We start from the raw sequence: 13,337 nt of genomic DNA on the forward strand, positions 1-13,337 counted from the left end.
AGGATAGTCTTTTCAATAAATATATAATTAGCTGGATATCCATATGGGAAAAAAATTAATATTGACCCCTTCTTGCCACCATAAACAAAAAAATGAAAATCCAGGGAATTATAGATCTTAAAGTAAAGGTAAAGGGTAAAGTAAATGCATATCTTGCATTTCTTCAAGATATGATAGAATATCTTCATGACCTTGAGGCAGGCAAAGATTTCTTAAATAGAATGTAGTATTAACTATAACGGAAAAAATAATTACATTTGAATACATTAAAATTCAAGACTTTTGTTCATCAGATTCACCATTAAGAGAAATAGCAAGACACAGACTGGAAGATATTTGCAGTACAAAACACAACACCAAGAAAAGAGGTCTATCAATTATATACAGAACTTGTACAAATGTATAAGAAAGAGATAATAGAAAATTGATTTTAAAACCTGAACACATACTTCAAAAGGTATTTAAATGGCCAAGAATATAAAGGTACTCACCTCATTAGTCACCAAGGAAATATCAATTAAAACCACCATGACATTCTAGTATACATCTACCCCAGTGCCTGAAAGGATATAGAGCCTTTATATAGTCCTGTGGGAATAAAAATTGATACAACCACTTTGGAAAACTACACGAATTTACTAAAATTGATTGCACTTACACCCTGAGGCCCAGTAATTCAATCCTAGGTATATACTCAGCAGAAATGTATATACATACATTTGGAAAACAAAAGGCGCATAAAAGAATGTTCATAGCACTGTTCATAGCTTAAAAAAGGGAAGCAGCGTCCATCAACAGAATATATACACTGTGACAGATTAATTCAGTGGAATACTATATAGTATTATAAATCAATGAACTATTGCAATGTACAAAAAATGTGGTTAAATCTCACAAATATGATTGAAGGAAACTGGACATGAGTACTACAGGGTGATTTCATTTTTGTAAAATTCAGTAAAAGGTAAAACATCTACACTATCAGAAGACTGGATAGTGGTCGTCTTTGGGAAGGGAGTGGAGATTGATTGGAAAGATAGAAGAGGCTTTGAAGTGCTAATGCTCTGTATCCTGGTCTATAGGACAGTTACACAGTTGTGTTCATATAGTGATGATTGATGAAGGCTTATACTCCTAGTGTGCTTTTCTGTGGATATGTTTATAGTAGGCAGCCACTGAGATGGCCCCCACTGATCCCATCCTCTTGATATTCATGCATTTGTATAATCTCCCTCCCTTGAGCTTGTGCTGGGCATTTTGACTCAATTCTAACAAATAGAAATGTGGCAGAAGGGATGTCACTTCCAAGACTGGGTTATAAGGACGGTGGCATCCATCTTAGATGCCCATCTTACTCTCTTTGCTGATGCCAGTCTCCATGTGAGGAGGTAGTCTTTAAAAAAAAAAAAAAAAAAAAGTCACATGTGGGAGACTGAGCCCCGCCAACAGCCATGTTGAGTGAGCTTGGAAGCATATTTCCCCAGCAGTACCAGTCAAGCCTTCAGATGAAACTTTAGCCCCAGCCACCATTTTGACAATTCATGAGAGGCTTTGATCCAGAGACACCCAGCTAAGCTCCTCTTGGATTCTTGACCCACAGAACAATGAGGTAATAAATGTTCATAGTTTAAGTTGCCAATGTTTAGGGTAATTTGTTGTGTGGCAATAGATAATGCAGTGTTTATTAATTTTAGAAACTCTCCTTAAATACAGCTTCTATCAGTGAAAGATCTTGCAATGTGTAAATCCATATTCAGTTGACAAAATTGTAAGGCATTTTTAAATTGACTTTTGTTGCCAAGCATTTGCAAAGCCGTATGCCAGTACTGGATTTTCAGTAAGTTCAGAATGTTAATCACCCTTCTATTTTATTTTTCAGATTTGTCATTTTGAGTTTGTCTCTGATAATTGATCGTATTTTTTTTGGTCAAGTAAGTAAAAATATATTAAGCTAATGGCTATTTTTAAGCTAACCATTTATTACACTACCTTTATTACACTACCATTTATTACACTAAACTCAGCCTGACCTATTAATCTATGAATATTTGGGAACACAGGCAAATCACTTTTTAAAAATTTTATGGGATACATTAAAAAAAAACAACTATTGGCATATGGCTTTCATTCAGTTTGCTGTGTTTTCTATAAAACAGAATTGTGTATTCACAGTTGAAGTTAAAAGGAGTCCATTTTATGGCATTTTTGTCAAGTTTGTAGAATTTAGTCAGGTTTGTAACAAAGGTTAAATTTTTAAATTTTAATTGACCTCAAGTTAATCATTCAGAATTTCAAGTTAATCAGAATACTGTCTTCAGGCATTTGATTTGACATTTTAATGTCATGACTGTTGGTAAATGGCCTTTGGTTGCTTTGAAGTTCCCTGATTTTAAAGGCACTTAGGGCCTCTGGAATCAGATTGCCACAAATTGAAAGCTAGTAACCTTCATTATTAGCTTTGTGACCTTGGATAAGTTAGGTACCTTTCTTGCCAGTTTCCTTAACTGGAAATAACTGTGGTACCTGTTTCATAAGGTTGACGGATTAAATGAGATAATGCATGTAAATGATTACAATAGTGCCTGGCAGAAATGAGCACTTACTGTTAACCATTGTTGTTGCTATTAATTATCTGCTTTGTGCAACAATTCAAAAGGTAATGTTCTCAAAGCTTTAAATTTTAATGTGTGATATCATAAGGTACTAAAGTACCTTTAATATGGGTAACACACATATTCATACAAAAACGATTTTTGAGGATCGTCTTACCTCTTATTGTATGCAAAACTTACATTGTCAAAATACAGATGAAAGTTTATTCATGCTTTCTTGAACTGCAGAAACCTAGATTTTTTTTTACAAATTAACAGAACACATTAAAACTTAGAACATTAAAAATGAATAAAGAATGATTTCTTGTGGTTATTAATCAAAATTATTAATATCAAGTATTGTTTGGTTTTTAGACTTCATTCAAGATTCTGCCAAATTCCCTAATGCCAAAGATTCGTACTTGGCACTAATACATTTCTATTTCTTTTTCCATCAACTATGCCAGTGGACCCTGGTTCAGTATAACTTTTTGAAATTTAACGTGCTTCAGAATTTGGGAACATTTTATGGTTCTCATCCGTGGCACTGGTACTTCAGCCAAGGATTTCCAGCTGTCTTGGGTACTCACTTACCCTTCTTTATTCATGGCTGCTTTCTGGCCCCAAAGAGGTACCGAATACTTTTGGTAACTGTGCTGTGGACACTGCTAGTTTATAGGTAAGATTTTATTTGTTCAAATAATTAAATTTTTTAATGTCACCAAGAATTTAAATTCTTCAAAAAGTAAATTGTTTATCTTCTGAAGATGTATTAACTCTTATGATTTGTTAGTAGGGATTATTTAGCAGACAGAAAAGGTAATAATTATGCTGATGCTCAGAATGAATACTTCTGATATGTATAGTTTGCTTGACCAGAAGTACATTCAGTTTTTAAGTTGAAAAAATTTTATTTGCTTTTAAACACTGAAACTACCAAAATTTTAAGTATTGAAGGACCAGAGAAATTATATTTTTAAATGAAAATGTATATATTTTTATATATATGTATATTTTTATGTATATTATATTATATATATGTATATATTTTTATTCCAAATATATTTATTTTATTCCAAATTTGAGTAATATGACTTAACTGGATTGGTAATAGAAATCTTTTTTAAATCTTTTTTAGAATGTAATTGTACTTTAGAATCTCACATTGACATCACATATTAGGATTACTTTAACACACCATCACCTTATAACTAACAAATAATGAGACTGCATCCTGAAGGATGAAATTGTCTCAATATTAAAAAAAACAGATTGTTAATTATATTATATTTTAAATATATTTAATATAATTTAAATATATTTATATTTAAATATATTTATTTCTCAAACTGTCCTGTAATTCTCTTAATTTTTTTTTTAGCATGTTGAGCCACAAAGAATTCAGGTTTATCTATCCAGTTTTACCATTTTGTATGGTGTTTTGTGGTAAGTATTTTTGTTTAATATAGAAAAAGTTGTATTTATATAGACATAGTTAAGACAATAAATTTTCCTTAAGCATTAAAATATTTTTCAACTAAGCTAAATGAGAAATGCTTCTTAATTACAAGTTATATTACTGCAGTATTCTTAATTACAAGTTATATTACTACAGCCTAAATGTACTTTTTCCTGTGTCCTATAATGTGATATAAAAAACGTAAGGATTTAATATCCAAAGGACCTTTGGGTGGTGGTGGTTTGTGGCTAGTAGGAATCTTTAAAGTAATGAAATATGTCTATTTTAGAATAGCATTTTAAGTTTATGATTAAACTATGAAATTCTTCATTCCACAAATGAAAAATATATTTATAGCTGTTGAAACTACTTTTTAATGCTTCTTCATACACATCTACCCCTTTAAGATTCACTCTAATGCATATGCAATTTTTAAAGTGATCCACACCTCTGATTTTATTTCTGGACTTTTCTCCATTTTTCCATTAGGTCTTTTGCAGTAATTTTTTTATATGTAACTTCCACCAATCTTAACAGTACTCAACTCTGAAAAATGTGAATTTTTACACTGGTTGGTTTGGATAAACTATGAATTGAAACGTTATTAACTTCAACTTTAATTCAGAATAAACAACTTGGCTTCCCTCAAATATTAACACTAAAAAAAAAAATCACTGGACTGGGGAGGGAAGAAATAAGTATACAACTGAGACTGGAGGCTGGGAAAAACTAGGGAGTTAATGATATCAAACTTTTGCCTTAAAAAAAAAAAAACCAAACAACCCACTGAGTTAAGCAGCCACCTTTGCCCAAGTTTTCATCATCTCCTACAGATGTCAGATGTACTCTCTTCAATTGAGATACAAATGTAATTTACATATATATGTACATTATGATATATATATATATATATACACACACATAATTTACATATGAATATACACACACACACATACATCTAAATATTTGATACATCTGAAGTGCTGAAACCAAAGTTCGAGTTATTATAGTGTCACTTCATATGTAGATGCAGGCACAAAATATAGGCATCTAACAGCTATTTGGCAAGTCTTAAGAGTAGTGGGCCCATTCACCAGAGCAGATCTGCAAATCTGTTCATCAATCACTATTCAGATTTAAAAGTTTTCTTTACAACCACTTGAGCTGGAGTTGGAGTTATAATAAGTCAAGTCTGGTTTCTGCCCAGATGTGTTGCTATACTGGAGCTCAAATATTTGTGTGTGTTGTTTGGTCAGTTTAGGAACTTGGATTCATCCCATTTTTATAATTCGAGGTTTTCTAGCATTCCACTTCTGTGCCGTGTCTTTACAGAGTGTTTTAGAGAAAGGCTGGGTTGTCTGAATCATCATTCCCACTCCAAAAGAATGAATCTTTTAAGTGGCAGGTTCTTGGTAATCTGTTTTCAATCTCAAAGATTGAGATAAAATGCTGATGAGGGTTGAAGAGGACCCTTTCTAATGAACAAGAATCAGCCTTTGTTCTGTCCTTTGTCCACTCAGAATTATCCCTAAAGGACTGAACTAGCAAAACCCCTCATCTTCTCAGAGGATGTGATCCCTCCTCTGGACACAAATACCTACGGTCCTTGAATTGGACCTGAAAATTCTAATTCCTAGGGGACTTGTACTCCCACTAACAGTCAGTAGTGAGCTCACCTGGACAGTAGTCTTTGGATGTTCAGAACAGTGGTAGACAAGAGTTCTCTTTGGAGTTGTTTTAAATGGCCCAGTTTGTGTCTTTTCTAACTACACGAAATCTTGAGTTATACTGTACCTCAAATCTCAGTTTTTATTCTTTTATGACCTATTCTAACCTGATTTTTATATTAACACAACAACTATCAGCAATTGCTGTTTAACAGCCACGTTAAGTTTAAGGCCCAACTCATGCAGGGCCTTAAAACCCAGTGGCTTAAAACTTACTATGTCTGTACTTGGCTCATGGTCACTTCCACTACATTCTTTTGGTCAAAGCAAGTTGCAAACCCAGGCCAGATTCAAGAAATGAAAAATAAACTTCAGGCTCAGGTAGGGATTGGACACGTGAAGGGGGATAATTGCAGACACTTTTTTCAATCTACAGTAACTTCTCTTACCTAATTTGAATTTCCCTCAGTTCTATCCAGAATAGGACTAACTCTGGAAAACATACCTTCTGCAATTGGCTGTGATCCTTAATGAACTGTATAACCTTGTGCCTCAGTTTCCTTATCTGTAAAAGAAAGGTGCCATTGGTCTAGTAACATTGAAATTTTTAGTTGAACCTCTGTCATTTGTGCTGATGAGGTTTCCAGCACCTGCTCCTAATTCTAGGTTGGGTATCTGCCTCCTCTGTTTTTACCACAGTGGCCAACGCAGACTTGTCTCTGTTTCTCTATAAGCTGATTTATCAAAACTGCACATGCACATTGTTTCAAAAAGCCATTCCCAAAGTTTGTTTTAAAAAACAATGGTTCCCTCCCCTTCCTCCCAATTCCCCTCTTCAGAGGTACTTACATACTTTCAGGTGGTTATTTTGATAATTTATCTCTTTACATAAAAAGCTAATTATGCCCTTAAATATCTTTGTTTTTGGCATTAGCTAGGACTTCTATGAAAATAGCTTTATTTCCTTAGCAAAGTAGCAACATAAAATTCTTCCTGATACCTCTGTGCCCAATATTCTCCTTATTGTTCTTAAAAAAGTCTCTCTTTAAAAAAAAAAGATTTAAAAAGTAGTCGCTTTCCCAGGCCCATTCTCCTGCATGTTCCATCCCAGAATTAAACCACCCTTTGTTTTTTTTCATGTAAACACTGAATTTAAGTTAACTGAACAGCTTTCCCAGAGAAAAGTCCCTGGTTGGTAGAACTTGGTAGAGATCTTTTTCTTGGGCTTTTAGATTGGGTTTTCTATTAAGTCTTGTCAAAACAAGGGTGCATCCTTCCTACCCCTGTGTTTGATGGGATCCGTAATGTACAGCCCCTGACTTTTCTCATCTTCTCCATTCCATGAACCTTACCTTGGTAAGAAGGAACTCATCAGTCCTTGCTTAAGAATACAGATTATAACATGAAGTATCCAAAACTTAAAAGTAACTGTATCAAGATAAATCATATGATTAGGAGATACGGCTGAGTGAAGAAGAACCAATTCATGTAGGGCCTTCTTATATACTCAAGTTTTTAGATTTTATCCTGGAGAGTAGTCAGCTGGGACATAATGGGCTTAAAACTTTAACAGTGATCCGAGGATAGTGATTGGATAAGAACCCAGTGTGTTTATTATAAAAATAAACTCATGGTACAAAAAGAAAAAACCCAATAATGTCATCCTCTAATCATCTAGCTCCATTTCCCAGAGATAATTATCAGTCTTTTAAATTCTTAAAACTTCCTCTTTTATGTATCTTTTTGTTGGCATGGATAACAGGAGCAAATTACATATTCTGGGATGTTATTTAGCGTTGAGTTAGAAAGACTTACTATGGTAGCATGCCCTCACACACGACTCACTTTCCACAATTTTAGTAACCTGCGCCAACCGCGATCCCGATGATCCCCTTTCTGACCTATCCTCGGGTCAGCAGTAGCCTAACACTACATCACGGTGCCTACGTCATTTACCGTATCTCATCACATAGGCACTTTATCATCTCACCTCATGACAAGGAAGATGGCTACAGTACATAAGAAATTTTGTGACCACATTCAACTTTTATTACAGTATGCTGTTACATTTGTATTTTACTATTAATTATTGTTATTAATCTCTTACCACGTCTGCTTCGTAAGTTAAAACTTCATCCTAGGTGTGTATAGGAAGAGTATAGGGTTCTGTACTATTGGAAGTTTTAGGCATCCCCCGGGGGTCTGGAATGTATCCCCCGCAGAGAAGGGGGGGTCTACTGTATGTGAAAGGAAGGTGTCTGAATTCGGACAAGTAGTCAGCCAGGTTCATACTAAGTCTTTATTCTCATGGAAATTACATGAGAGGCCGAAAGATTTCTGTAAGTGGTTTACAGAATAGAAGCAAGCTTGTGTTCACAGAATCTTCAGTAATTGGGAGAGCGGTCTCACATTTCAGGTTAGATAATGCTTACGTTACATTGTGCTGACTATCCCATTGTGAAGCTTGCTCACTTTAGGGTGAATCCTTTCAGTGAGAACTGCATATTATCTGTATGTACAGTTATGTAGACTTACTAGATAGCAGCTACTAGGATCTTATTGCCTTTTTTTAAATACTGAAGAAACCATACTGCTTCCCTGTAAGAAAACTGTGAATCCTAAGCTTCTCTTGTGCCGCAGACTAGCACTGCAGCTGTATTTCCAGCTCTCCCTTTACCAACTCCAGGTTCTGAAATCCTCTTGAGAATGTTCAGTGTCAGATAGTTTGAAAACCCTGGGAGTATTCAAACCCAAGTCTGTTCAACTGTTCCTTCTTTCCTTCTCTTTCCAGCATTTTCTGTATATTTTTTTCCCAAATAACAGGGAGATTCAGTTCTCTTTGAAAGGGTCCATCCTAATATCACCACAAAGAAAATATAAAATATAAGCATTGCCTGATTTAAGACTCTCCTCCGTACTACAGCAGCTGGAAACACAAGCACATCTTCTTCCAGCATTCTACCGAAAATGCCATTTTTACAGCATTCACCACCATGCACTCCAGGTGTAGGTCAGTCACCATACCATTGTCCCTAAAGCCCGTTTCAAGGAACATTTAGTGAGTGAAGACTGTTGATGAGTCAACATTTCACACATGCCCAAGTTACACTTCATTTGAATATTCCTAAGGGCAAGTTGTCTTCTAAAGCACCTTGCCAGGATAGCCTTTACTGTAGCTTTTTGTAATCTGAGGCCACTAGGTGTATTTAGTTTTTTTCCTGTCTACCCAAGAAAGCACAGCTTTTAAGCTTGCTGGTCTATTAGCTCTGTGACTGGAATTAGTACAGTAAGAGAACTTCTGGAATCCTATTTCAATTCTAATAAAGCTAATTCTAGTTCTCAAACTTTTAGTAGGTTCCTCATTTTACCACTGCAAACATAAATTTAGATCTATTTTAAATGTAGGTATAGTTTTCTTGATCTTCCTACATTTTTTATCACATTACTTTTTAAAATGTGCTTTGGCTAATCAGCTGTCTCAAGTAGTAATAAGTGAGAGGGATGAACTATAGGTAATGTTATCTAGAACATTTCCTGGAGGAACGAAATTGAGCATCTAAGATTTAGTTCAGCTCTCAAGTAAGTGGCAGGTATCAGATGCCCCGGAATAGATGCAGTTATTTTAACTATTTTCAACAGCTAAAATTTCAATTATATTATATATATACAACATATTATTTATAATCTTCAGAGCAATGAATACAGATGAGAGAAGAGCTATAAAGGCACCACACCTAATTAAGATACATTTAAGTGTACAAACAAAAGGTATCTTCAGTTTTTCCTAAACCAAATGTTAATACATACCGTCTTTTTAATTTATGACAATGGTAAGTTGAGAGACTGAGTGTCTTCAGTGAATGTGAAGAATTAGATGTGATTTAAGTAAATCACAGGTCTTACTTTGTTCCTGATTTTGAAACAATCCCTCCTAGGCCAACTTTATGTTAGTGTCCTTAAATGGAAACAGTTCAAAATTAATTTTATTGATGTTCAGTTATTTTCAGTGATTGAGCCAAGCTAAGACAGCTGGTAGCAGTCAGTCAGGTGACGATCATGGAAAACAGTGCCCAGGCCCCAGTGGGAATTAGTGCTAAAATTTTAGGCAAGCCACAGACTGGATCCTGGATACCCAAATTCCAAGAGAACAATTAACTAATTCCATGGAGACAGTACATGTGGAGTATGAACAAAATGTCAAGTTCATTAATAAGCTTATTATTTTCCAATGCAAAGGCCTTTTTTTTTATGGGTATTTTCAACAGCTCCTTATGTGCTCATTATCAATGGCTACTGCTGGTGAGGAGGACTATAGGAAGGGGGTGGGGGACTTTTACTTTTCATTTACTCTATTTGTTCTGCTTGGTTGTTTTTGTTTTGTTTTTGTTTTCACATGCAAGAATTACTTTTACAAATTAAAAAAGAAATTGTTCAGCATCTCCAAACTGCCCAACACTGTAGTGAAAGAAAAGACATACTTCCTTCAGAAAAAGATATCCATGCCACCATACATAAAATAACTACTGAAGAATCTTCCAGTGGTCTGTTTTTCTAAGAGAACACTCTGCTGCACTTCCTCCAGAATTACGGAGACTTATTGTACACAAGCCATTGCTAGTGCTTGGGGGATTAAAGAGAAGAGACAGATAAATGAACTACTATGTACCAGGACAAGCACTGGACGTCATACTTGGAAAAATTATCCCATTTGCCGATGGGGAAAATAACACTCAGCTAAGTAAAGAAAGCAACCTGTGCCAGAGTTAGAATTCAAATTTGGGTCTGTTAGACTCCCTAGCCATTCTTTTTCCACTATCCAATTCTTTTTTCTAGAAAAAGGTTAAGACCCGAGGACAATGACTGTGAATGGTTAGAGAAATTATGAAGATGACCTACTGCTTATTTCTTGTTTTTCCATGATACCATTTCAGTTTGTGCTACTTCCATTAAAGGTTACAAATATATTTGCAGTTAACATTTGCTTAGCTATCCTAAAACAACAATGTCAGTATTATGGTTCAATGTGTCTGTCTTCATACAGGGTACTCTCTAAACCACCTGAAAATGTGGAAGAAACCAGCTCTCAGTTTCCTGTTTTTATCGAATATGCTCCTCGCCCTCTATACTGGTTTAGTTCATCAACGAGGTACTCTTGATGTCATGACTCATATCCAAGAACTCTGTTACAGTAAACCCAATAAATCTTCAGCTTCAGTATTTATAATGATGCCTTGCCACTCTACTCCTTATTATAGGTAATAAAAGTTGTTCCACTCTATGCTATTAAGAAAATGAAACAAACTGGGGAGCCTGGGTAGCGCAGTCGTGTGTGATCCCGGCTCAGGGTGTGATCCCGACTTTCTGAGATCGAGCCCCGCATCGGGCTCCTTGCTTGGTGGCTCAGGGTGTGATCCCGACTTTCTGAGATCGAGCCCCGCATCGGGCTCCTTGCTTGGTGGGAAGCCTGCTTCTCCCTCTCCCACTCCCCCTGCTTGTGTTCCTTTTCTCGCTGGCTGTCTCTGTCAAATAAAGAAATAAAATCTTAAAAAAGAAAATGAAACAAACTACTTTAAAATTCCTTTCAGATTTCTGAGTTTGATAAGTGATCAAATGACTAAGAAATCTGAAACTTTATCCATATATATTCACTGAATTTTAAAAGCCATTTGAACTATGTCAATGAAAATCATATACCACGTTTAAATAAACTTCATTTTAAAAATATGAACGACTTACATTTAAATGATCTGCTTTAAATGTAATATATTTTATACATTATTTGAAGGTAACCGTAGTAAAAGAAATTATCATTGAGCTTACTACAAATCTTTGTAATACATCTTCTATTTTAAAATTTTGAATTAATCTCAAAACACTGGATTCTACTCCAGATTTACTACTGGGCTGCTGCCCTCGTCTTAAACCAGTCTTTTTGAATCTCTCTTTGTATTAGTTGTCTCACCTATAAAAGTTAGGAAATTCAATTAGATGATATTCTGATGCATGAATTAAGTATTGCTGAGAAATACAACACTAAAACTGCCTTAACTATGCAGGACATTTAAAAAGAAATCCATTTGGTCCTATGCTTCCAATTGCCTGATAACAGTACAAGGATAAAGCAAACTGCTTTTCTTCAAATAGTTCTACATCTCCTTAACCTAGCTTTAAACAGTCTGAAGTTAATTTTCCATGTGCATATTCAGTCAACTAAATATCAAAGCTTGGTATCATTTTAAGATACTTAACTGAATCATTAATGACAATCATTAATATACAATTTGGAAAGTTGGGACTGCCTAGCAAAAGCCACAGGTTAGATGTAAGACCCAAATATCCCTTCAAGTTGAGGTTCACCTACAATATAGGAAAGACTAGAGCTGAGAGCGGGACATTCACTCTCCCTCCATGCCCACATTCGCAGTAACACTGCAGAGAACAGGAATTCTAGAGGCATCAAGATGCTCTCCATACATGGTTGTATGGTTGATGTCTTAGGCTTTGAGTAGTTCACCAGGTTCTCATCTTACATTTTTCAAACTGTACAATGGAGCGCAAAAAAAAAAAAAATCTCTAATGCCTACTTTGAGCTAGAAGGCTTACAGCTTTTTCTCAGCTTGTTTTGGTTTTCTCCCTGAAGCAAAGACCTTCCTCTCCTAAATTATACAAGTCACGAAGTGTTAGGTCTTGTGTAAATTTACTTTGTATGCAGTCCATAGATAACATAAACCTCTAACACGTGTTTATTTTCCTTAGGCAGTTATAAACATAGCTTTTGCAGGGCCCAAGTAACTGGCTTAAGTTGTCATAATTCATCAATCCATCTTTTTTACATGCAGTCTATTCTATGCCACAATAAAACCATTACTAATATGGATTTGAATCAGTGAACGCATGTTGCTATTACTAAATCTTATTTATATAAATGTGAACCACCACCCCCCCCACACACAGGAACATCTAAGGATGTGATCCATCCCCTTTCAGAGCAGAAAGGGAAGAGAGCAAGAACCCTTTCTGGTTCATGAAGTTTTCTACCTTGCCAATTAAGCCTATGGGGAATTATACTCTTATTAACGAGTCACCCACTTCATCCCAAAGGCCCCTTCCATTCCTGGAAAAGCATACTCATGTTGGAGAATAGAGTCTCCCACACGGCTGACTTACTATCCCACCTTGAAATGGAGTTTCATGCTTTAGTTTGGACTTGAAGGTCATGCTACTGCTGCACCGGCACAGGGTGTAAGAATCCTCTTGTCCGCCTTTGAGAAAACTACATGAAAGGCTTGCTTCTTCACCTTCATGGGACCCAGTTTAGATTCTGACTTCACATTTTGTTATGTGAACATGACAGATCTTGAGAGTAACTGGAAAACTCACCTTTTTAACTTCTTGTAACTATTATGATAACTTTCTCTTCACAGCCATGTCCACTACCCACTTCCAATGAGATTTCTCCAATGTCCCCCAGACCTGACTGGAAAAAGGCAGTACCTTGATGAAGCAGATACATTCTATCTGAATCCCTTAAACTGGCTAGATAAAGAGTTTCACAATGATTCCACATTGCCTATGCACTTGATCATCTTCAGCGTTTTAGAGGAGGTAAGGAAACATGAA

The 13,337-nt window shown here is 35.5% G+C and overlaps 1 protein-coding gene across 5 annotated transcripts in view; it reads left to right on the forward strand.

Moving 5' to 3' along the window:
- Nucleotides 1-13,337, forward strand: part of PIGB (phosphatidylinositol glycan anchor biosynthesis class B) — a 33,398-nt gene that overhangs the window by 19,188 nt on the left and 873 nt on the right. For all 5 annotated transcript variants that reach the window (XM_087859227.1, XM_087859229.1, XM_087859228.1 and 2 more), the window contains 5 exons: nucleotides 1,880-1,931; nucleotides 3,059-3,270; nucleotides 3,973-4,037; nucleotides 10,759-10,972; nucleotides 13,142-13,322. In XM_087859227.1, the coding sequence (XP_087715353.1) occupies nucleotides 1,880-1,931; nucleotides 3,059-3,270; nucleotides 3,973-4,037; nucleotides 10,759-10,972; nucleotides 13,142-13,322 (724 nt within the window). The remainder of the gene's footprint in view (nucleotides 1-1,879; nucleotides 1,932-3,058; nucleotides 3,271-3,972; nucleotides 4,038-10,758; nucleotides 10,973-13,141; nucleotides 13,323-13,337) is intronic.

The sequence above is a fragment of the Ursus americanus genome, chromosome 36, assembly GCF_024610735.1.
Source record: "Ursus americanus isolate L20-20 chromosome 36, mUrsAme1.1.p, whole genome shotgun sequence".
Classification (NCBI taxonomy): Eukaryota; Metazoa; Chordata; class Mammalia; order Carnivora; family Ursidae; genus Ursus; species Ursus americanus.